Source organism: Schistocerca piceifrons, chromosome 6 (assembly GCF_021461385.2).
Source record: "Schistocerca piceifrons isolate TAMUIC-IGC-003096 chromosome 6, iqSchPice1.1, whole genome shotgun sequence".
In the NCBI taxonomy this organism is placed as follows: domain Eukaryota; kingdom Metazoa; phylum Arthropoda; class Insecta; order Orthoptera; family Acrididae; genus Schistocerca; species Schistocerca piceifrons.
The window spans coordinates 41,289,463-41,313,967 of record NC_060143.1 but is presented as its reverse complement, the minus strand read 5'-3'; the positions used below and the strand labels follow the sequence as shown (position 1 = coordinate 41,313,967).

General features: G+C 40.6%; 1 protein-coding gene across 1 annotated transcript in view; it reads left to right on the top strand.

Moving 5' to 3' along the window:
- The window catches only part of LOC124802853, a 171,595-nt gene that overhangs the window by 56,853 nt on the left and 90,237 nt on the right, over positions 1-24,505 (top strand). The window contains exon 5 of the mRNA XM_047263876.1: positions 12,889-13,021. Coding sequence (XP_047119832.1) covers positions 12,889-13,021 — 133 coding nt within the window. The remainder of the gene's footprint in view (positions 1-12,888; positions 13,022-24,505) is intronic.

Here is a 24,505-nt window from a genome sequence, read left to right as displayed (position 1 = left end):
ATTTTTGTAATGTGTACATAAATGACGTTTTCTTCATGTCAAGCTCTGAGGCAGAACACCTGTCACACTTATGACAAATTTTCACTTGTCTTTGTGCACATGGTCTGCTTATCAAGCCATTTAAGTGCGTCTTCAGAGTGGCTGAGTTTCAGTTTCTAGGATACACTGTCAGTGCTCAAGGTATACAGCTGCCAGAGAAAAAAGTCGAAAGTTAATTTTCCCTGGCTTGTGTGGTGCACCAAGGCTACAGTGGAAACTGCCATGGAATAGCGAAGCCGAGTTGGTGTTTAACAAGGCAAAGACTGCCATTGCAAAAGCTACTCTACTAGCACAACCAGTTCCGCAGGCATCTGCCACTGCAATTGGTGCTGCACCGCAACAGCAAGTAGGCAAACGCTGACAGCTCTTGGCTTTTTATAGTCAAAAGCTATAGCCATCACAGTGGAACTGGTCTATATACAACTGTGAACGATACACTCCATACACTTCCTTTCAGAAGTTTCACCACATATTAGAGGGACGGCAGTTCACCCTGGTCACTAACCACAAGCCACTGATGCACACATTCTGCCACTGTCCAGAGAAAGCATTGTCACATCAGCTGCGCCGTCTAGGCTGTATTGGGCAGTTCACCATCCACACCGTCCATGTTGAGGGAGACCTGAATGTGCCAACAGGTGCTCTCTTTCCGATTGAAGTGATCCCTGATGCAGTTTATTTCGAAGCTTCTTGCCACAGCACAACAAGGAGACAGCGAGCTGCAAGACCTTTTGATGCAACCATCAGGCCTACTACTCCATCATGTTACATACTATTGTCAAACACACTACTGTATTATCACTTCGCAGCTACCAGACCACGACCGTTTGTCACTGTTGACTTTCTGCAGCAGGCAGTCGCCTCTTTACACGAACACTCACACCCTGTAATACAGACCACTGTGAATGTGGTGAAGTGAACTTTTGTGTGGCCAAACATGGACAAAGATTGTAAGCAACATGTGCATCAATATGTGGCCTGCCAATGGAACAAAATTAGTCAACACATCAGGGCACCTCCTGGTATACTCATTCCACAGAACCAAAGATTTGAGCACATGCATCTGAACATTGTTGAACTGCTCCCACCATTGGAAGAGTATGCCTACTGTCTCACAGCCACTGACAATTTCACACTCACATTAGAACAATGGCTTACCTCCTGTCAGGGTACAAATCCTGCAGCTATGTCCCATTGCTCTGAGGTACCAGCAGTCCTGTCACCACTATGTTTTTGACAAGCCACCTACACATAATTATGTTCTTGTACAGCGTGGCAAAATGCACAAGCCACTCCAGCCACCTTTCTGCAGACCTTGCAGTGTCCTGGTGTAATGTTAAGCTCTCGCTCCATACAGCTTAAGCGTTTTCATAGACTAACTTGTTGAAGAATACTGGTTCTGCTTTCTTGCAGCGCCAATGTCTTCTGCTAGCACTGGACGCTTCTCCGAAGATTTCACTGCTAGGCAGGGGAAATTTTCACTCTCTCGCTCTCTCTCTTCTTATTTAAAAAATACGCTACTCTTGGAATATAATTCGATGCACCAAAACATATTTATTTCCACTTTGTACAAAAAACAACTTAACTTTATGATGTAAGCCCACACATTACCGGGCACCCAGACTGAGTAAATTACACATTTTTGAACACAATTAATACATAAGCTTTTATCATGGCTGACTATCCACGTCCAGTCCACGTACTCTCAACAGCAGTTCAACGTCTAATAAACAGTCACTATTTCGAGTCCCTCCATTTGTTTTTTAACAATACAATACTACATTACTCTTTGCAGCTGGCCACAGAGCTTCTGGGCCGTATTTGCTTATTCTTGGCAGGTCGCGCTGAACACTTGCCACCACCGACGAATTATCTCCCTTCCAGTTTCGCCTGCACAAACAATAAATGGGTGCAGTATCCCTTGCTCATCCATACGCCCTGCTTTAAAATAATGCGTGTTCGAAACGGCTGTAACACAAGTGTCTCCAGACTTTCGTAAAATTCTGGGGGTATTACATATCCCTCCCCTTAGCTCGAACACTCGTTATTTTGCACACAACATATATTTTAATAATTTTCTTTTCTTAACACTTATCTTGTTACTTTTTACTACATAAAAACATTAGGTACAAAAACTCTCTTCCATCTCTGGTATTTCATTAAGCTGTTGGTAATATCTTTCATAGACATAGTAGTATGATAAACTAATAGTACAACAAGTATTAGCTATTTCCAATAGATTTATCTACTCTTGCTTCCAGGATTGAGCCAAAATAAATCCCTCCCCTTAGCCAGTTTCAAAGTTCAGGTGTTATTCTGAGTAGAGTCTTTACCTTTTTTTTTAAGAAGCTGTTGCAATGATAACCACTGGTTTTCTGGGTCTGACAAAAATTAGTTGTACTGGGGTTTTCTCTTTTTGCTATCTCCTCATGCAGGACTTGTCTTTTCTATTTAAAAAAATTTAAAATTCAAATTTACCAGGAGAAACTTTCCACTACAATCTCAGGTCACTATACCACCCTTTCCCTTTGGGTTACATTCTACATAAGGGTTGATACTATGAAAACATCTTCCACCTCATCCTTGGGTAGGTACGCCCCTTCCATTTATACTAAACTATGGTACAGGTCAATCCCCTTTTTGGTGCCCCTGCCCGCACAGTATAGGTCAGCCTCCTCTGGGTCTGCCTACCTGCCTCTCTTTCTCTCATTTCATCTATATCGGATACGCCCTCCCTATCTGCTCTAACAATGATTCATAGTCTTGCCTCTTCCGTACTCCTCTGCACACTATTTTATTTAAAATTTCCTCGTAAAATTTCTATCTACCTCTCCTTTCCTCCTCCTGAGTCCTTCAGCGTACCTGCTTAAATTTTTTGCTTGTTCATTGCTTATAGCTCACTTATATAGCCTTAATAACTAAATATGTTTCGTCCATGGTGGTAACTTTATTTCTTTTCTTCGGGCTATTCGGTCTGCACAATCCTATTATTCATCAGAAACTTATTTGACTCGATACCTCTGGCTTAATATCTATTTCTTTTTGTCTCCATTCATATTACTTTGTACTACTATAGCTATGAACACAAGTGGATATACACTTCGTCCCCCCTTGTTCCTTTATCTTAAGCTTACTATACCATTTCACTTGAGATGTGCAATCGTCGTTACTTAGCACATGTGCTCGAGCCCTTCCTGAGCACTACTTCCCCCCTTATCTGTGACGGTCGTTACATCTCCATGTGTGTTACTTGTCTGCGTCTTTGTATTTAATTGTTTGAGTGTGGAAGTGTGATTGTGCGTCCTGATTCTTCGGCCCACTAAGGTTCTTAGTTGAAGATTTATAGAAATCACGGAAAGGAGGAGAACTTCAACGATAGAAGTATATGAATGTGGACAGAGGGAAAGATAGATTGGTACTCTTAAGAGAAGTAAGAAAGGAAGGAAAAGAATTGGTTGCTAAGATCGAAGAAAAAGACAGCCCCAAAGACAGGAAACTCTTCCCACCCCCCTTCCCCAGGATCCCCACTTCGCCGGTACTTAAGTGAGAAGCCAGAGGAGGTATAATGTTCAGCGTCTTCTGCAGAACCGACATTCTCACCATCACCTTGGAAGACCCCGAAGAAAAGATCTTAGCAACTCCTATGGAACAGCAAATGATAAAAAACCAGTCACACTTGTTTGCGAGGGTTGTACGAAGGGCGTGGTGTGTAGGTCGTGTCTGTGCCTATGCTACCCACCCCTTTCAAAATTAGATATAAACCCTCCCCAATCACATCACACTTCACAAAAAATATAAAACAATCTATAAAAATAGAAATTATATACACTATAATCAAATAGTTATTCAGTTTGTCACTTCACTCTATATTTCATACACATGTTCAGTTTATGTCATCTAGGTATCATTCTTCCTAAACAGTACCATCATATTATATCTCCTGTTAGAATGTTACGCTGTTAGTTTTATCTCATGCTTAGAGGTTACTGTTTATTGTGACTCATTAAATTAGTCATAATTCTGTAGTCGTAATTGGTCTCTTTTAATACTAATATGATAGGATAGCTTGAGGGCTATAAATAGATTACAGGATAGTCGAAAATTTGAAGGGAGTTTGGTGTAGGAAAACTAATGTGGAAGTAACACTGAACCCAACTTGGGAATCGGCGGATGTCACTCCGCCCATTGACACAGAACGACAACGTCCCTGGGAGTTTTGTACATACATTTTTATATCCTTAATGTTATACAGTCCCTTTTCCTCTCCCGTCACAGGCTCTACTAAATATTTCGCCCTTGTCAAATGCCAGTCAAAATACTTGCGCATTGTACCCCAGGCATTACTATGGTATTTAGGATCCTACAAATCTGAGATCAACTTCTCTTGTGCACTTTAAGACCAATATTTTTCCTTAAACTTTCTCTGAAAATCTTCCCAGGATGTGAAGTTTTCAATATTTACTGAGCCCCGTTCTGAAGCTTCACCGTCCAAATGACCTACCGCAAACACTATTTTCTTAGCATCCTCCCAACTTTTAGGTATGGCTTGGTTAAACCGTTTTAAGAAATGGGTGCGGCGTACCTCCCCGTCTGGTTTGAATTTAGGAAACTGTCTCGACAAGCCTGAATTTGATTCCCATTGCAAATCAGTTATCATGTCCTTATTTAATATAATATTTTGGGAAACTGTGTCTTTCTCTAGTTTCTCCCGCATAAGCTTGAATTCTTTCGTCAAAGTTTCTAAATCGGAAGTTACTATAGGTGAAGAGATATCAACACTTAGTTTCTCTTCAACCTTTTGTCCTATTAATTCTTCTACTTGTTCTTCTAACCCATTCAAATTTATAAGCTCTGCAGTCATTAACTTTTCTTTGAAGTTCTGTTCTATGGTTTTCACCTGTGATTTGACCCCTAAAATTTGCGCCTGTACTAGGGGGAGCAACTTACCTTGTTTCTGGACATTGGTTTTTAGCGTAGTTAATTCTTGTTCAGCCACATCGAATGTAACATTACATACATTTTTCAGAGAGTCGTATTTTTCATTAAATTGTGTTTCCAAATTACTACATTTACAGTCTACATCATATTATAATTTTTGAACTAACCCTTTTAGATGAGCCTCATTTCTTTGTTCTAAATCCTTAAATAAAATATTTGTCTGTTCACTCAGGGAATCGGACAATTCTTTTTTCCATTCTTGCATCTGATTACTTAGGATATTAACTTGAGCCTCTAGTTTTTTGTGTTTTGCAAATCTAACTTAGAGTTTAATTCTGCCTTCAGTTCGTCCTGTTTTGTATCTGTGATTCAAACTGGGCTTTGATAAACCTCATTAATTTGTCTAAATCTGGCACCTCTTTTTCAATTCCCATAGCCCCAACAGACTCTACGGATTGATGTTCTTTTTCCATTGTGTTTTGTTTTACCTTTAATCCAGTTATCATTAAAAGTACACTCGCTTGTTCTACAACCCCCCCCCCCCCCCCCCCCCCCCCACTTCACAAACAATCAAAGGTCTGTAGTAGCTCACCCGGCGTCGGTGGAGGGCGGCGTTGGCACCGGTGTACGGTGACGTCAGCGTCGATGGACAGCGGCGGCGGCTGCGGCGGCGGCGAGGTGGATGACGGCGTCGGCTTTTGTGGATGGCTGCGTCAGCGTTGGTGTGATGCGACATCAGTGTTGGTGTATGGTGGCATCGGTGTTGGTGTACGGCGGCGGCAGCGTTTGCAGACGGCAGCGTTGGCGATTTGAGACTAACTGCAGCATTGTGCGATTTTCTTGATTCCCTTAATCATTTCACCATTTATCAACACGATATTTCTGGATAAGTATCGTGGAATCGCTCTTCAGCCTTGCTGTTATCGATTCCCAGACATTGGAGGCTACCTCTGATGACCCAGGCAGCCTGCGCAAGACCCTTTGTGATGCAATGAAAATAATCATTGACACTAAAGGGGGGAGTAGTGAAGTGCTGCATTAAGTGAAATGCAGTACTAGGCAGGCAAGTGATTACTCCGTGTAGTGTTTATCTTTGACACAATTTCTCTTTGATTTGTGTTTGTTCTCTGTTTCTTAATTGTTCTGTTGTTGGAATTCTCTGTCTAGAAAACATGGTATGAGCTATGGGATAGTTGTAAATGTTGCAGTAAAGTGAATTTATTAAACCCGCAACAGTGTAGTTGAACAAAAGGGTATACATGCTTAAATCTTTTCTTTGAGCGAAAGGTATAACTTTATCACACATTTGAATTGCACCCACTGAATTTTCAAAACAATACAGTATCCAGCCATTTCTAGTTTACATACTAACAAAAAATTATCTAGTAAGCCTTACACTTCAAGAACATCTTTTATTTTTATTGGAAATTTCTTTCCACAAACAATGCTTTCAAGTTTTCCAACCTTTCTGGCAAACAGAAACTTATGTATTTCGGCAACCTGTATTCCTATTAAATTTTCCAGTTCCTTTACATTCATCAAAGGAAAAAGGTTTCCAGATCAGTAACATTAACTTTGCATTCTGGAGACATAGTAACAAACTGCACTCTGCATCAGTTTCTGGTATTCTCAAAGACCGTTTGGAAGTGATATATATATCGAGTATGTGAATGTGATGGTAGCAGATATTGATTTTGTTTACACCATTGACAACAACAATGACAAAAGGTGACAGTAATTTAACTTACATTACTTGTTATCCATATCGTCATCACTGACAATTCCGCTAGTTGTGTTCACAGCTGAGAGCAATCATTTTTTGCGATAGCCAGGGCACACTGTATCTGTATCTCTCAGAAAAACTGTGAGAGTATTGCAAGGAATCTTTTTGCCGCCCAACTATAAGTTGTAAAAATACAGGTACTGAAGAATATTTAGTTCATCACAATCACATAGCACACCTAACGATTGCACACCTACGATTTGTAGATTTGAAGCAGTGACTTTTAATGTTTACTCTTTAATTCAGCAAGAGACTAAAATAATACTCCGCCTTATTGTCAGTTTACCTTTATCGAACCATGTGCTGTTCCTGATCATAGTTACTTTATGACATTTCGTACAATACAATTGAAACAGGAAATTGACCTCAGTTGTTTTTTTACCATGTTTCACACACGTTTCCCCATGATTATCCACATGATCCCTAAAATCGTGATTCTTCTGTGCACAATGTTCATCTGTGTCATCCATTTCCACAAAACTTAGTAATTCCACCTCATTAAAAGTGTTTCAGTCCTAAATTTCCAGATGCTAAAGTTCGTGGCATCAAACAGTGGTATCCTGTACTTCTCCAGCACCTAAGCCATGACTGTTAATTACATGTTGAATTAATTAAATAGTTTTTCCACCTTTATTTGTTATACTGTAAAACCTGGCACCTGGGCCCACAACCTATTGTTAATAGTAGAAATTACAGGTATTTAGATAAATAATAGTTTAGATGAGCAACAGTAGCACAATTACAACGATGAAGATAGACGGAAAAAAAAGAACACAGATATAGAAACAAAGATAAGTTAAAACATAATTATTAACTTGTTGTTACTTCAGCAGCAATTGAATCAGAGCAGCTGTGTTGGAGAGAGAACAGCTCTCAGGGAGTAGTATTTGTTTGCTGGGTATGGGCTTAGCAACCTTGGGGTTCCGAGCTGGGGACTTGTAAGTGCTGCCAGTCCTCTGGCACCATAAGCTCTGAGCATGGTTCAGTGACCACTTTACAGCACAGCACTGGCGTTGTATGTCAGAGGGACCGAGGATCTTGGCTTGACTGCCCAGATAGTGGGGATGGTTAAAACCTCTGTAACAAGCCCCTCAACCTCAAGGTGTGCTGCATGTCGATGAAATGCTCGACTGTTAGGTGGAACACAGGGCTACCTCTGGGGAAACTGCTGAGCCTCAGTTGTATAAGGCTTGTCTAGGCATGTGGGGCTCTGTCTAGGTGGACTTGTATTTCACTAGCTGCTCATGGGATTGAGGTGAAACCCTTGAAATTCTCTTCTCCTCCTTACAGCAGAAAGGGTGGACCACTGGTGGGTATCAACACCCAGTTGAACAAGAGGGCTCGTGTTGCCAGTCCTCCAGACTTGGGGATTACACAGAGTCATTCAGTCTCTAATAACAAACACATGCTGGTGAGCAGAATGTGTTCCCCTATAGATAAATGGAAAGAGAGTAGCTTTGAGAAAGTTTCACCTTTATATGCTCAAAAAGGTTTAGAGGGCATCTCTGGAACCTTAAAATGTGTCATGCACTTGGGAAATGGCACACTGTTGGTAGACGCATCTAATTCCCAGTTAGTAGAGAACATCCAGAAAGCTCCTTGCATTGGGGAGAATTCAATAGAAAGTGAACTGTGCAACACCTCAAACTACAGCACAGGTGTTGTGACTTACAGGGATCTGGTTGACATATCTGAGAAGAACTGAAAGCTGAGTGAGCCCAGGAAGACTTTGTTGATATGCAGAACATAATACAAAATGTGGATGGCAATCTAGTGAAATCAGACTCATTTATACTGACTTCCAGCAACACAAAACTTCTAGAGCATGTGAAGGCTGGTTGCCTTCGCCTCAGCCTGTGGCCCTATTTTCTCAATGCAATGCGCTGTTTTACATGCCAATGCTTTGGGCACACCATCTTTGGTTGTAAGGGAGAAGCCTCTTGTGGCAAATGTGCTAAGGCTGCCCATGAAGGAGTTTGTTGGTCATCTCCTCCGAAGTGTGTTAACTGCTCTGGTGAACAACCTGTTTGGAGTAGGGACTGCAGTGTTTTCCATGAAAAAAGAAAGATACAGGCAATCAAAATAACTAAGCGTATCTCATATGGTGAGGCCAAAAAGATCTGTAAGGCCATGCATCCCCTGAAGTTTGCTACCTCGTTTGCATCTATTCTTAAACAGCCAGTTTAGAAAACTGATGCTGCTACACAGAGGTTGGTAGTGTTACTACTAGTACCTGTGTTTGTGAATGCACATGGGCTGCTGCAGTTACTTTGAGACCCGTACCTCCTCTCACAATGTCAGACAAGTCCATGATTGCCAATGTTGCAGAGCTTCCTGCTGCTCCACAGGTTCAGACTGGACCACCGTCCAGCTCTGGCACTACCACTTCTGCAGCTGTGACTGGGAAACCTGCCCAGGGTGGGGGAAAAAAAATTAAGTCTAAGACAAAAAATCAGCTGCCAGAGGAGATGGGAAGCAAGCAGTCTGGCACTGTCTCTCTATGACATCTCTCCTGACTCCTCTACAGATCTGATGGACATTTATGTTGGTCTGGAGCACACACCTCACCCCAACAATGACCTTCACCCACTAACGGCTCACCTCCACACCAGGAAGACAGGATGAAAGTGCAGCTTCTTTGACAGATGGCTCCCATATTACAGTGGAATATTAATGAGCTTAGAACACACTTGGAGGAATTGAAACTGTTAGCACAGGAAAGCCCCCTGCACTTGTGATTGTAGGAAATGCATTTTAAAGTGTGTGATGCCCCTGTGCCACAGGGCTATATACTCTATTGCAATGATGACCAGAGTGGGGAAAGGGCCAAGGGAGGAGTCGCTTTGTTTGTTGATAACGCACATCACTACTCTGCTCTTCTCCCAGCTACTGACCTGTAAAAGATTGCAGCTGAACTTCATGTGCGTCAAAGTATCATTGTTCGTTTGCTATATTTACCTCTGCATGATGCGATTGTTTCTAATGGATCTTATAGAATAACGCCCCTGACCTTTCTCCTACTGGGAGACCCAGTGCCTATAATGTATTATGGGGCTGGAGCCATACTTGCCCTAGGAGTCAAATCTTGGCACTGAGAGGGGTAGTGCAGTTGTTAGCACACTGGAATCGCATCTGGGAGGACAATGTTTGAAACTGGCAGCTGGGCATCCTGATTTAAATTTTCCATGATTTCCCCAAATCACTTAAGGCAAATTTCTAGGTAGTTCCTTCTCCATCCTTCCCTAATCCAAGCTTACGGTCCATCTCTTATGACCTCCTTGTCATTGGGATGTTAAGCAGTAATAACCTCCTCCTCCTCCTCCTCCTCCTCCTCCTCCTCCTCCTCTTGGAGAACCTCTTGATATCACAGGGCCTGTGCAACTTCTATACTGGGTAGTCCCACTCATTTATCAGTCGCTACTGGGTCATCCTCAGTCATCAACCTCTCTTTCTGCTCTCCTGCCCTGGTAGATTCAGCTCAGTGATGTGCAACAGATGACCAGAATTCCAGTGACCCCTTTCCCTTGTGGGCCCACCTACTGGATAGAGCATTACCTGCACAGAAGCCACCAAATTGGGTGATCAGCAGGGTTAACTGGACACTATTCAGCCAGCTGGCTTTGTTTTAACATGGCGACAGCGTCCAGGAATGAGTGGCCCACATTACACAAATGATCCATCATATCATCATTCCAAGGTCCTCAGGTCATCTTAGGAGGCAACCTGCACTTTGGTGGACCGATGAGTGCTGCTCAGCAATGCGGGACAAGTATGCAGCTGGTTTGTTTTAAGTACTGCCCAGCAGTGGCCAACCTCTCAGACTTTCAGGTTGGGAGAGTCAAGACTCAATGCGTAATTAAGGAGAACAAGAAAAGATCATAGCAAGTGAACCTGGACACCATCGTCGGTTCACTCATTCCACAAAAGTGTGGGAAGCCATCAGGGGGATCACCAGTAAACAGTCATTTACGAATATCAGCAGTGCTGAAACAGGGATGTCTTCAAGCACCTTCTGGAGACATCTATCAATTGATGGCAGAGCATTTTGCAAAGACTACTGTCAATGACAGCCAGAATCCAGGTTTTTGCTGCTGCCATGCAACTGCAGAGAGGAGCATGTAGGACTTCAAATCCCACAATTCTGAGCCCTACAACTCCCCTTTCTTCATGTGGAAGCTGTAATCAGCACTGTCGGAGACATGTGATACTGCACCTGGTCACGACCAAATCCGGTACTGCATGTTTGAACATTTGCGTACAGCATCAAAGGAAATCCTCCTCGAATGTTTTAATTCAGTGTGGTAGACAGGTCACTTCGCCAACTCTTGTAGAAAGGCAACTTCTCCTCAAACCAGGAAAGAACATGTCCCAGTAGTTAGTGGATTAACGACTTGTCAAGCTATATCGGAAAGACTTTGGAGCGAATGGTTAACCATTGTCTGATCTGGTTGTAAGAGACCGGGCAACTTCTTAGTCACTCTCAGTGTGGATTCCGAAAATTTCAGTCCACTGTCTCCTGTAAGAGGAGGCTGTCCAGCATTCTTTCCTACATAAAAATCACTGTCTTGACTTAGTCTTTGACATCAGTAAGGCATACAAAACTACTTAGAAACACAGTATACTAGAGCAACTTCATCAGTTGGGCTTTCATGGCCATGGGAGTGTTCGTTTGGTTTTCTGTGCAGTTGTGTTTTTGAATGTGTATACTTCTGTTTGCAAAAGAGCAGGAGTCCAAAGCTAGTGTGAATGCTGTTTTCTGTTATGTGTTTCTGTTCTCCACACATTGATTTGCTATGAGTGAGTGGTTGCCTTTCCATTATTTTATGTTTTCTTCCAAGTAGGGAGAGAGGAACTTTTCTAATAGAAGGTGGATTATTAGCTGTCTTTTTGAAATTTGAAAGGAATTTAATTTGTCTCTTATTTGGAGAAAGATCATTCTAAAGTTGACTGGTACAGGAAGTTATTTTAAGAAGATGAGTGTGTTATGCAGTAGTATAAAGAGGATCTTATGTAGCTGAGAATGAGAATTTTTTCTATGGTCTTGGGATAGTGGGGTAGGAGATGAAAGTAAATCGAGGGAATGCAATGATTGAGAAGACAATTAAGTAAACACAAGGTATGACAGACCCTACAATTCTTGGCATATAGCCATGAACACTGTTTGCAGGCAGGAGTTGAATGGGGGGTGGGGGGTGGGAGAGATCACAAAATACATGCAAACATTCATCACCAGTTCCAGATGACGTGTATTCTCACATGAAATTCCTTGAAGTGTAGGATCACCATAATCAAGTATGAGGAGTATTCTTGATTCTGAGAGTTCCTTGTTAAGCTTGAGATGATATACTCACTTATATTTCTGTGGGGAATGAAATGAAGCAGACCCCTTTGTACAGACTGCAGGTGTATGTTCGGTCCAGCATAAGTGATTATACTTTAGCACAAAAATGTGACCTGTATGATCCAAGAAATGACAAATTATTGTGTGCAGAAGCAATGTGATAATAATTTGTTATAACATAATCTGTTGAACTGTTGTGTGTTTTAGCTCTTCTATTGGGTAAAAAAAAGTCTAAGTAGAACTTTAGCTGCATAAGATAGGATACAATCATTAAAACATTTGCTTTTCTGTCACTTAAAGTGTTGATGTTCAGATGTGTAAGTATTATAAGTGCTTATAAATCTTATGAACAGTGATTTAAATGTTAACTACCTTGTTTTATATGGGATGTGATTATAGGCTACTTATGGTTATGTAAACACTGCAGGTGAAAAAAACTGAGCTTTTGGGTTAACAAATTTTCTTGTCAGTTATTTGGATTCTGTTTTTGTTCATTAAAGATTGCTTTTTGGCTAGGATCATATTAACACCAGCCAGACTTTTGAGATAGGCCTCATTGTATAATTTTTAACTATTTAAACACAGTATAGTGTTCCTTTCCTTTATCATACATTAAGTTTATTCAGGGTGTGTAGGTGGAATGAAACAGTAAATTAATAGTAATGAATTGCCATTCACATTTTGTGTTTGCAGGAAATTCTCACAAGCAGCTTTTTTCGTGATTATAATTATGAAAGCACAGTGGTTGCCCTTCACTTATTACAGAATTTCTTTATTTATTTTTCAGAGCCATGTGAAGACCAGAAAGAATGTTCACAAGAAGAATTTGTTAATACAGATGTGGTAGTTGTTCTGGATGGTGATCAGGCAGTGACTGCACATCTCAGGGCTGGTTCTGTAATACTGATTTTTCCTCCTTGGTAAGAAATAGTTCATTACTTTGTTGGATGTTATAATGATGTACAAGATGCCTCACAAACTATTTATCAAACAGAATTGCTGGGCTGGGTGTGTCCTCCTGGGGTCAGAGTGACCTACCCTTCCATTTTAACCTTCCCCAACATATCACTCTTATCTCTTGAGGAAGGAATTAATAGTTACAAAAGCTAGGATTTGTCATGTACTTATACATGCAATCGTCAGTAGTTTGCGCCAAGTTAATTTACTTTCAGTAGTTTTCCCAAGTAACTTTTCCTTTTCAAACAGTGGATGTAAGTTAGTATGAGAAAACAAAGAATGTTGAATAGAAGCACAGATAATAGATATCAGGTAGCAGAGGAAGCTGTTACTGGAAGTGGAGTGAAATAAGTGGGATGTGTGACGGTGGTGATGGTGCTGGTGCTGGTGCTGGTGCTGGTGCTGGTGCTGCTGCTGCTTTCCCTGTTGTAGAGTTTATGTCCTCAGTGGTGCTAAGTGTGATCTGTTGGGGACTCCACAAACAATAGCTTTGTTTGGATTTTGTGAACCCAAAGTTTGAGTTGTGTGATGGCCAAAATTGTCTGTTCTGTACTAGTTTAAGCAATGCTGTTGCTTTAGTGATTACTATGAACCTCAAAATATTAGGGTTTTGCATCAACTGTGTTATGTGGCATGGGTTTTTATTTGTGGGATCTAAATCACTGAAATGTCTCTAGCAAGCCATCTCTCTGCAGTTCAGCTGGGTCACTAGGCAGTACCAAAACCCAACCAAGACAGCTTTTGGGATTTGTCTCCTGATCACACTACATGAAACCTACCTATTGCAGTTGAGCGTATTCCACATTTCAGATTGTATCGATCTTTTTCAAATGAAAATATTCAGGTTTTGGAAAAGTGTCCTCTTTGTATGGCCAGAAGGGACTTGAGTGATATCTGATATAAGTATGTTGAAAGCAAAGGATTTCGATGAGTACCCCATCTTGGCTGAACTGTTTTTCTTACACTAATGGTGTGTTTACTTGCAGTGAAATAGTGCACATAAAGTCAGCTGAACTGTAGGTGGATAAAGTCAGCAGAACTGTGGATGGAAAGGGCAGATGAATATGTCACAGAAATGTGGAACATCATGAAAAAAGTTAGTGTCAAACTTGAGAAAATAGCTGCATTCACACTTACAACAATGCTGATTTTATCCCACTAACCTTGAGGTCTATATCCGTAATGACATGCATTATTTCAAATGCCAGAAGTTTTGTCACACTAATATTGAATGAAAAACTTTCCTAATTATGTACAACTTACTGCCAATTAAAACTGAGACACCAAGAATGAAAATTTACATACTGTGTATATGCCGTGTAGTAAAATAATGCACAATTAAATTTACAGGTGATTTGAGTGTACACAGGGTCTGAAATTTAGTACACAGGGCTGTGAACTCTGGTAGAAACAATCACTTTATCGTGGCCGGGCGTTGAGCCCAACTGGACTAAGTTATAGATACAGGGACATAACGTGCTGTTTCAACTGTGCCAGATTTCATCAATCATAGTGTCTGGCAAGTTGTGATGTGCCAGCCTCACAGCAACCCATTGCCATAATATATGTTTTCATTCGACGAGATACCTGGAGAATGTGCTGGCCAGGGCAACAGCCAAACACTGCCTGTGTCAATGAAAGTCAGCACAGGATGAGTAACATGTAGTCTTACATTATCTTCTTGAAAGATGACATCATGGGGAGCTTAGGGACAGGGCACAGAACAGAACGCTCTCCTTAACATACCAGAAATGTAACTGTTGCTGTTCAAATTACCAACTGTGTGAATTAGAGATGATTGGATTGTGTATGAATGGTAGTCCAAGCCATCGTGCAATGTGGTGAAGCTATATGATGTCAATGAATGCATTTGTTCTCGTCAGAGTCTCCACACATGTTTTAAGTGTCATGAATTTCTTTGCAGAACTGAGACACATCTGAAAAGACGATGTGGAAAAACTCTTGTGTCAAGTATTAATATTGGATACACAACTGCCAGTGTGCCTCTCTCTGCTGCCGTATCAGGGGAAGCCCTAACAATGTTTGCTGTGCTTTCATCTGTAGTGCTCCAGGCATGATCGCACTGCCGTGTGGGTACTTATCGTGCTGCAAAAAACCCGATTTTTTTACTCTAGGTGTATTATGTACAATTCTCCACAGCTGAGTGAACAGTATATACATAGTCTCAGATTCTGGATGCCCGGGACTGCTGCAATGCTATGCTCCATTGAGTACAGACCTCCTGAACTCATTTCACATTTGCTTAGCAGTTGTGGGATCTCGACCAATACAAACGGCAATATCGTGGAATGATAAACCACAGTCTTGTGAGGCCATGATCGTGCTGCTGTTGAATTCTAACAGGTGCATTAGACATTTATCTTTCTTATGTGAGGCATAACTTAGTTTTACCACAAACAAACTACATTCAAATGTGATGACTGAGCAAAATCTGCTGCATAATCTTTCCCTATATATGGTATGCAGATGTCATTACTCTTGCCTACATTGTGTGGTTAAGCTGAAATGCTAATGAAGCAGGTAGTATAATTCATGTCAGTTTGTCTTGATGGTATTGCAGTTTTAATGGCCAGCAGTGTACATCTGTGGCGATTTTATCCACCTTAATTTAGTGTCTTTGTCACTAATGCCATTTGTTGATTTAAATGTCAGAAGTTTGAACATACCATTATGGGATGTAAAGCAATATGTGGGACCTGTGGCATAACAGCACTGTGAGAAGGAGCACTGTGTGTGTCCCCAGAAGCCTACATTAACTGCTCAAGCAGTTATCACTGAAGTAGTTGAATGCATTGTGTATCCCTTGTAATGAAAAAATTACGGCACTGAAAGTGTAAGGCTATCCAGTTAGTCGTCAGTACAGCATATTTTCCAAAACTTCAGTGAAGAGTAAATCAAAGTACAGTGGAACCTTGCATAGCGGCATAATTCATTCCAAAATCTCACCCATAGTGCGAAACACTCTTATAGCGAAACAATTTATCCCATATTAATTAATGTAAAATACAATAATGTGTTCCATGCAGAAAAAGTACTAAAAGTTTTATCTTATTCATGCCATTTATTCAAAGAAAATTATACTTACAGTATTATTTACTCTATTATTCATGATACATGACTAATTCTTTTATTAGGAAGCTATCTGTAGTCGTGTGTGTGTTGATGCTTCAACACTTGGCAGAAATGCAACACAGCTTTATTGTCAAATAAATTTCTGGCGTGCATAACCACTGCTTTGTTAGGGTGATGATTTTCAGTGTATGATGCAAACAATTCCCATGCTTTCAGCATTTCTCTTATTGTGCCAGAAGATTACTGGATTGCTGTTACCACCTCCTCCTCCTCCTCCTCTTATTCTTCTTCTTCTTCTTCCTTTTCTTCTTCCTCTGAACTCCTCGCCACAACTTCTTGCTGTGAAACATAATGCAACTCCATAACCTCTTCGGTTGTGATCTTCCACAAGCTCATTAATATCTTTTTTATCCACTTCTAGACCCATGTCTTTGGCCAAAGACACCATCTCATTGACTACGGGCTCCACAGGTACTGACTCAAATGCCTCAGAGTCACATTTGACAATGCATTCTGGTCAAAGCTTCTTCCAAGCAGAAGTGAAAGTTCTCTTGGTAACCCCTTCCCATGCCTTTTCAATCATCTAGACACAGGCAATGATGTTGAAATGATATTTCCCAAACTCTCTGAGAGTGAGATGGGCAGGTTCAGTCAACTCAAAGCAATGCTCGAAGAGTGCTGTAGCGTAGAGCTTCTTAAAAGTTAGAAACAATCTGTTGGTCCATAGGCTGGAGTAACAGAGTGGTTTTGCGAAGCCGAAATTGGATCTTGATGAATTGGAATTCTTCAAGGAGGCAGTCTTGTAGGCCTGAAGAATGGGCAGGAGCGTTGTCCATAACAAGGAAGATGTGGAGTGGCGGATTTAATTCAAGCAATATTTTTGCACTGAAGGACCAAACACTTCATTGATCCAATCACAAAAAAGATCAGTCTTGTTGTTGGGCCTCCACACCACATTCAACCTGCTCTTCTGGACTTTACACTTCTTGAAGGCTCGTGGAGTTTCTGAATTGTAAACAAGGAGTGGTCTAATTTTCAAATCACCACTTACATTGTCACATAATAGCAGTGTGAGATGGTCTTTCATTGTCTTGTGACTGGGCAATGCATTCTCTTCTGCTGTTATAAAGGTATGCTTCGGCTTATTTTTCCAGCATTAAACCCATCTTGTCACAATTAAAAACATGTTGTGGCATATAACCCTTGGAAACTATGAGCATCTTGAAGTTGCTAATGCAGTTCTCTTCTGCCTCTGTGTCGCCATGCCTCACAACGCTGTGGATGCCGGTTCTTCTCTAAAACTTTTCGAACCACCCACAGCTTTCCTTAAATACCCCTTTGGCCACTGATGATCCTGGCGTCCTCTTAATGAGGTTGGCAAAAACCATTCTCATCTTCTCACAAATGATGTTTCCATTAATAGTGTCGGCTTGCAATTGCTTTTCATTTATCCATTTAAGGAGCAACCTCTCGACGTTGTCCAGAATTTGAAACCGTTGTTTAGATACTCTTGTCACTCCCTTTGAAGCATCCATCTACTTAATCTTGTCCTTGTTCTTGAGGATAGTGCAAATAGTTTATGTAGACCGATTGTATATGTGTGCTAAATCAGCAGTGCCCACACCACGTTCGCGTTTTTCAGTGATTTTGTGTTTCATTTGTAAGGTCATTTTCTTTCTCTTATGGTCATCTTCTTTCGGCTTTGTCTCCGGGAAATTCGTATGAAGGTTATTAAAATTTTCACACAAAAAAAACACTGCATTAACACAAGTTTAGAAAACTGTGTGATCACAGTCTGCACTAAGATGTAGCAGAAAGAGCGCTAAACCCAGTCTGCAGTACGTATTAGAGTCATTGTTCATATGCTGCTGTTGACAATGAAAGATGTTCATATTATTGAACATTTCCGCCACTACATGTGAACGGCTGGTGACATCACACAAAAATGTTGTCACTCGTTATGCAAAACATTGATTGTTAAGTGAGTTATTTTTCTTTCAGTTTTTTTGCTCATTATGTGATAAGCGTATTATAGGGGGGTGCTCGTTAAGCGAGGTTCCAGTTTACTTAAATATAGACTAAGACAGATTGCTACTTACCATAAAGAAGACATTTCAAGTTGCCGAAAGGTGCAATTAAAGGAACTTATGTAAAATTTTTGCCCACAGCTTTCATCAGTAAAAGAGGCATTCTGGCATGATATGCTGGAGTTGGCAGTTTGTGTGAGTGTGCGTGCGCGTGCGTGCGTGTGCGCGCGCGCGCCTGCTTGTGTATGTGAGTGGTGTGTGTCTCTCTTTTACTGATGAAGGCTGTGGCCAAAAGCTTTATGTAAGGGTCTTTTAATTGTGCCTGTCCGCAGCTTGATGTGTCTTATGGTAGGTAGCAATCTGTCTTTTCCTACATTGTTGATATTCCTACCTGGAGTTTCCATTATTTGATTAAATGTAACTAAGTTCAACAAGGCACTTACAAAGAAATGTTAAATGCACTTGCAGAATTTCTGTTATCATGTCACTTGTAGTTTTAAGCCACTCCTCACAAGTTGAGTTATCACTGTGAGTTAAGCATCTACACCTTCACAGAAAGTGCTTACAGAAAATGTCGTACTCTTGTGCACCTCTTCTCTCTGTGAACTCTGGCAGAAAATATCTGCAGGGGAACAGAGAAGAAATCTTACGAAAATGGGGACTGAATGAATGGAGTTGAGGCTCTCAGCATTCTCTGAATAGGTTAATTCTGTTCATTTCTTCATTCACATATCAGTACTTCATCTCACAAGAGAGGAAGAGGAAGGAAGTTGCCTCACTGAGAAATGACCCTCAAATTATAGTGAACCCTATTCAGATGCAGAATTCTTGTGGAATAACGAAAACTTTCAGGAGAGTAAGGATCCCGTCATTTGTTGTAGGAGAGATGTCCCTGTGCTACGGAGATAAGCTACTGAAAGACACTCAAAATTTTTCCGTTGAACAGCAAATATTCTAACAGGTTCCGTAGAACTGCACACGTTATTGTGTTGCTCTGTATGATATTCGTTTACCATAAAAGAAGTTATTGAAAACATCTCCTCCATTCGTTCTACTCAGAGCAAATTATCTGGGATACTATATGCACCAATGCCAGATGATGGAGGTACTGAAAGCCTCATATCAAGAGAGGAATCATATCTTCATAATATAAATGGTAACACTGAGACAGTGTCCAGTATCTGCTATAGCATATCATACAGCAAGCTGGCAATACACGTATCCCAAGTCCTTTGCTCACTATAGGATGGTGATTGTACTGTAGATGAATGACAGATATTGATCTGCAGGTACAGAGGGATTGTTTGCAAGGCTATCCTTGATTTATATTATCCTACTGTATGTATCTTGCATTTTTTTCCTCCAGTAACCTGCAATATTTCAAGCACTGTGTAAAAATTTTTTTGATCAGCATGTTGCTTTCTCTCTCTTAGTTCTATTTAATGAAGCTTTAGTTGTTTAATTGCTGCAATTAAAAGCTTCTCCTTGAGCTTTCTACGGCTCTGCACCTTTGTTCACTGTGCCGTAAGTCCCTTTTTCACCAATCAACCCTTCCCCCACACTTTCTCTATCTGTTCCACCAAACCCGAATGACCCTGTTTCAGTAGTTGGAAAGTAGCTTGCTCTTTGCTGTTAACATGCATTACTCAGTGTGCAGGCAATTGTATTGATCTTAAAGATTATTTTTCCCCAACAGCTTTTCTTTCCAAATAAGATAAATTACTAAATATACAGGTTAGCATACATTGCTGTTGAATTCCTTGCAACAATATTACTGAGACAGGTGCACCATCGGTTAAGACATGAATCATACACTGCAGAAGGGTTGTTTACATTACAGTAATGCTGGTTTATGTTTTCTGCAGTTACACTGAATCACTTCAGATGAATGCTGGGATGTTCCTTTATATGCTTTTGCAAGTGAGCTTGCTCTGCATCTCTAATGATGTTGATGAGATTCTAATATTTAACCTTCTATCCTTCCTTCCTACAGTTACATGATATTCAATATCAGTAGCAAGATCAGTATGAATGTTTCAAAATAAATGAAGAAAACTTAGGCACTCCAACCAAGTTGACAGAATGACATAGGAAACAAAAGACTCTCTCTCTTTATCAGATGTAAATTGCATAAAGGCTCCATGTAGCTGGGAATACTCATTTGATAAAACATAGATAAAAGTATGCTGGATGAATCTAAAGAAAATAGCATAGTGCCAAGAAAATAAGTGATCAAAATGCCTCCAGGTAAAATAGGTATAGACATAGCAAGAATATGTGAGAGTGTATTGTTACAGGTGACTAGAATGAATGTGAGCCCTACTGGCACTAAAATGTAGTTCCATAGTTCTAGTTGCTAAGTTGTGGAGATGTTCAGTTGAGATATGTGAAAAGTTTGGTTCGAAAGAGCAACATTAGATAGTGCATGATTGTCATAGGTTAAGTGTGAGACATGTATTGTCTGTCTGCTTTTGTGGATTTCATCTTCACCTATCATTTTGTTTTCATATTGCCAGTGAAGTCACAGAGAGAACTGTATCATTGTAGATATTTGTGCTCTATGTCTGATCTTGTTCAAAAATTGAATGAGCATTTTTCATCATAGATGTACTCAGGGTACTAAGACGATGCTGTAGTGGATGTAATACTAAATTGAAATGTCTGTCTAGTTTGATTGAGCTAAGATAGATATACACAAGTTTGGCCATACATATAAAGAAACAAAACTGTATACATACAAAGAAAAGTACAACTAAGCAAAAAAATAAAATAAAAAAGACCTTACAAGCAGATCTCATACACTTTACGAAATGGATCAAAACAATGCAGTAAAGTAAGCTATTCCAGCTCGAGTGCCCCACTGTGCACTGTGGGCAGCCATGTGCCCGTGGACTGCAGTGCAGGCAGTCAGGCAGCCAGGGCATAGCGTATGCTCTGTACTACCCTGGCGTCATGCCTATGGGCTGAGCACGTGCAATAGATCTAGCTGGTGGGTAGCCTATACTAAAGTGCGCGTCATTTATGTTGGCGGCCGAGTTTAGGTTCGTTCTGCGCATCTGACGTCACAAAACACAGTTAGCCAATGATCAGAGAACGACGTTGCCAGATCTCGACTGCAGAGCAGAGCACGGACGAGTGTCTTAAGTTTTAGAAACGTTCAGTCATAAATAAAGTAATAGAGCAAAAGCAATGTCTTGATAGCAGACATTCTTTTATAGAAAGTTTGGAAAAAGCATTCTTTATACCAATCGCTTCATATTCTATTAATTAATTAAACCAAACAAGCAATAAGACTCCTAATTCAGGCAATAGCAAGGAAAGGTGTTTGTATCAATCTCACTAACCATTTTTTCGCAATAAAGAACAGCGGTAATTGTTTATTTCCTATTGTACTTCGACGAAGTGTGAGTAATTCATAGTCATACCAACAGTGTTTGTCAGTATTCTGCGTGACTTGTTGGACTCCTCATGGAGACACGTTGTTTGACAAGCTGCGTTAGCGTAACGGTTACGGCATTGGGTTAGTGAGCGCAAGGGAGGGGGATGTTAGCTTCAAAACGCTCTTTGTCTCATTCGACTGCGAGCTGCTGGAAAGTCAGGATGTGCGTTTCTGTCAACCACATTTTGATTTTATGTATCAAGGCACAATGGATCATTCTGTAGAGCAACGGTACGCTATCAAATTTTGCGTTAAACTTGGGAAGTCCGCCACCGAAACATTTCCATTACTTCAGCATGCCTCTGGGACTGATTTCTTGTCGAAATCACAAGTTTTACAATGACACAAGTCGCTTATGGAGGGCCGAGAGGAGATCATGGACGAACCTCGAAGTGGACAGCCATCAACCGTATGAGTCGACGAAAATGTGACACGTGTGCACGATTGTTTGAACTCTGACAGACAGCTGAGCCTTCAATTGATAGCACAAACTCTAAACATGTCAAAAGCAACCGTTTTTCACATTGTGACCGAAGATTTGAACATGAGAAAGGTGTATGCGAAACTCGCCCCAAAAGTGTTGACTGATGAATACAAGCACATGCGAGTGCTTCGGTGCCGAGAAACGTTGGAAATGTGTGAAAATGATCCTCATTTTGTAAACTCAGTTATCGCTGGTGATGAGTCGTGGATTTTTGAGTATGACCCTGAGACAAAAAGGCAGAGTTCAGAGTGTCACTCCCCTTCATCGCCCCATCCCGAGAAGGCACGCATGAGCAATTCCAGGATCAAAACCATGCTCATTTTCTTCTTTGACGTCAGAGGCATTGTCCACCATGAATTTGTACCTACCGGGACTATAATGGACTCGACTTTCTACTTGGAAGTGCTCAAAAAACAGAAAAGGAGGGTCTCACGCTGCCGAAGCGACATCAAGGACACGTGGAAAGTTCACCACGAAAAAGTTTCGAGTCACAACACCTTCATTGTCAATGACTTCCTGGCCAGGACCAACACCCCATTGGTTCCCCAGCCTCCCTACAGTCCTGACCTGGTTCCCACTGACTCTTTTTTGTTTCCTTGGTTGAAAGGAGTCATGAAAGGAAAACATTGGGACGCAATTGAAAGCATCCAGGCGCTTGTTACATCAGCTCTAAAGGACATTCCGGAAAAGGCATTCCAGGATGCCTTCCAGGCATGGAAACACTGCCTCCAGAAGTGTATCAATGCAAGAGGGTGTTATTTTGAAAGTTTTTGATTATTTGTACAAATATATTCAATAAATGATATTTTATGAATTTGGTCGCATTACTTATGGAATGCACCTTGTATGTTATTTCTGCTTTTGACTATCCGCATCTTGTTACAGATTTACATGCTAAGAAACAAAGTTATATCATACACGGTCAGTGCTTTTCATTTGCCGTGGTGAACAAAACACTCATTTGTTTGGTATGGTATCTCGAGGGTGGTGATAAATGTGTGAATGAAACCATAAAAGCTATTACTTATCTTATAACTTTAGTAATAGAGAAAACATAAATCCAAGTGTTACTCGGCCAGTGCCACTGAGGAAAGTAAAGAACTAGTTTCAAATCACTGACTGAAATTGCTAACCCAGCCATCAGTAAAGTACTTGAAACTGTCATTCCATCTTAACTGACAGTATTTTTTTCATGACACAAAATCAAGACATGGATTAAGGAAAGATCTAAGTACAACCACTGGTGTTAGCAGATTTTTCCATGACGTGTGCAATATATTCAACAGGGTATGCACACTGCTGGAATGTATCTAGACCTGACCAGAGCTTTTGGATTAGTAAACCATGGACTTCTCTTAAAGAAATTGAGGGGTACAGTGTCAAGGGTATATCAATGAAATTGCCAGTATTGGCAGCCCTGGCACAGACTGCACTGCTTGAATATAGAACTCATGAAGATAAGTAGTTAATTCTATAATAACTGCCAATTAAGTTAATATTACACCATAAGGAAATTAATTAGAGTCTGTTTCATATTTTTAATTGAAGGTTTCACTCATTCCTAAAAAAAAAAAAAAAGAAAAAAAAAACCTAAGGGCCGGTTTCCATGTACTTTAGATGTAGCTTTACATACAAATTTAAGGCATTTGCTTAAGTAGTAAGTGAAGAATTTTGGTTGTTTTCATTACATATATATTTAGTAGTGCCGTATCTGCTCAGGGAATTAAAGGTTTTAAGTTCTATCTTTTTTTTTTTTTTTTCTTTCAAAATTCTTGAAGTACATATCACACACACACACACACACACACACACACACACACACAATCCTAGGCCTAATTTTTTAGGTATACAAGTTCTGATTTTTGACTTTAGTTTAAGTGCATTGCATTACTATATTAATAGTATACATGTATATTATTGTTCCCCATAATTTTAGTGACTCTTGAGGTCTGTAGTTCATAGAATACTACTGTTATTGCCTAGATAAATTTTGTAAAAATATTGTAAACAACCATGAGCGAGAAGTGTTTGAGCTGCTGTAGGAAAGTTAGTTCTGGGGTTTTGTGCAGCCGTTGTGACAGATGGCTACATTGGGGGGAATGTAGTGGCATGGGAATTGGGGAAGTAAAAAATGGATCTCTTCCTTGGTATTGTAGAGCATGTTCAAGGGATAGGAAAATACCTGAACAGGAAGGGAAGATTAGAGCCCTAAAGGCTGAACTGGATCGTGCTAGGGATGAACTGATGAGGCCAAGGTGGGAGAAAGGCAAAGATAGGTGGAAAGTGGTAGCGAGGGACAGGGGCCACAGAAAGAGAACAGTATCTGACAGTTTCATTATTGGTTCAAACAACAGATTTGCCTTGCTACCTCAGCCAGCTAAGGAAGAGGCTCAAGTAGATGTAA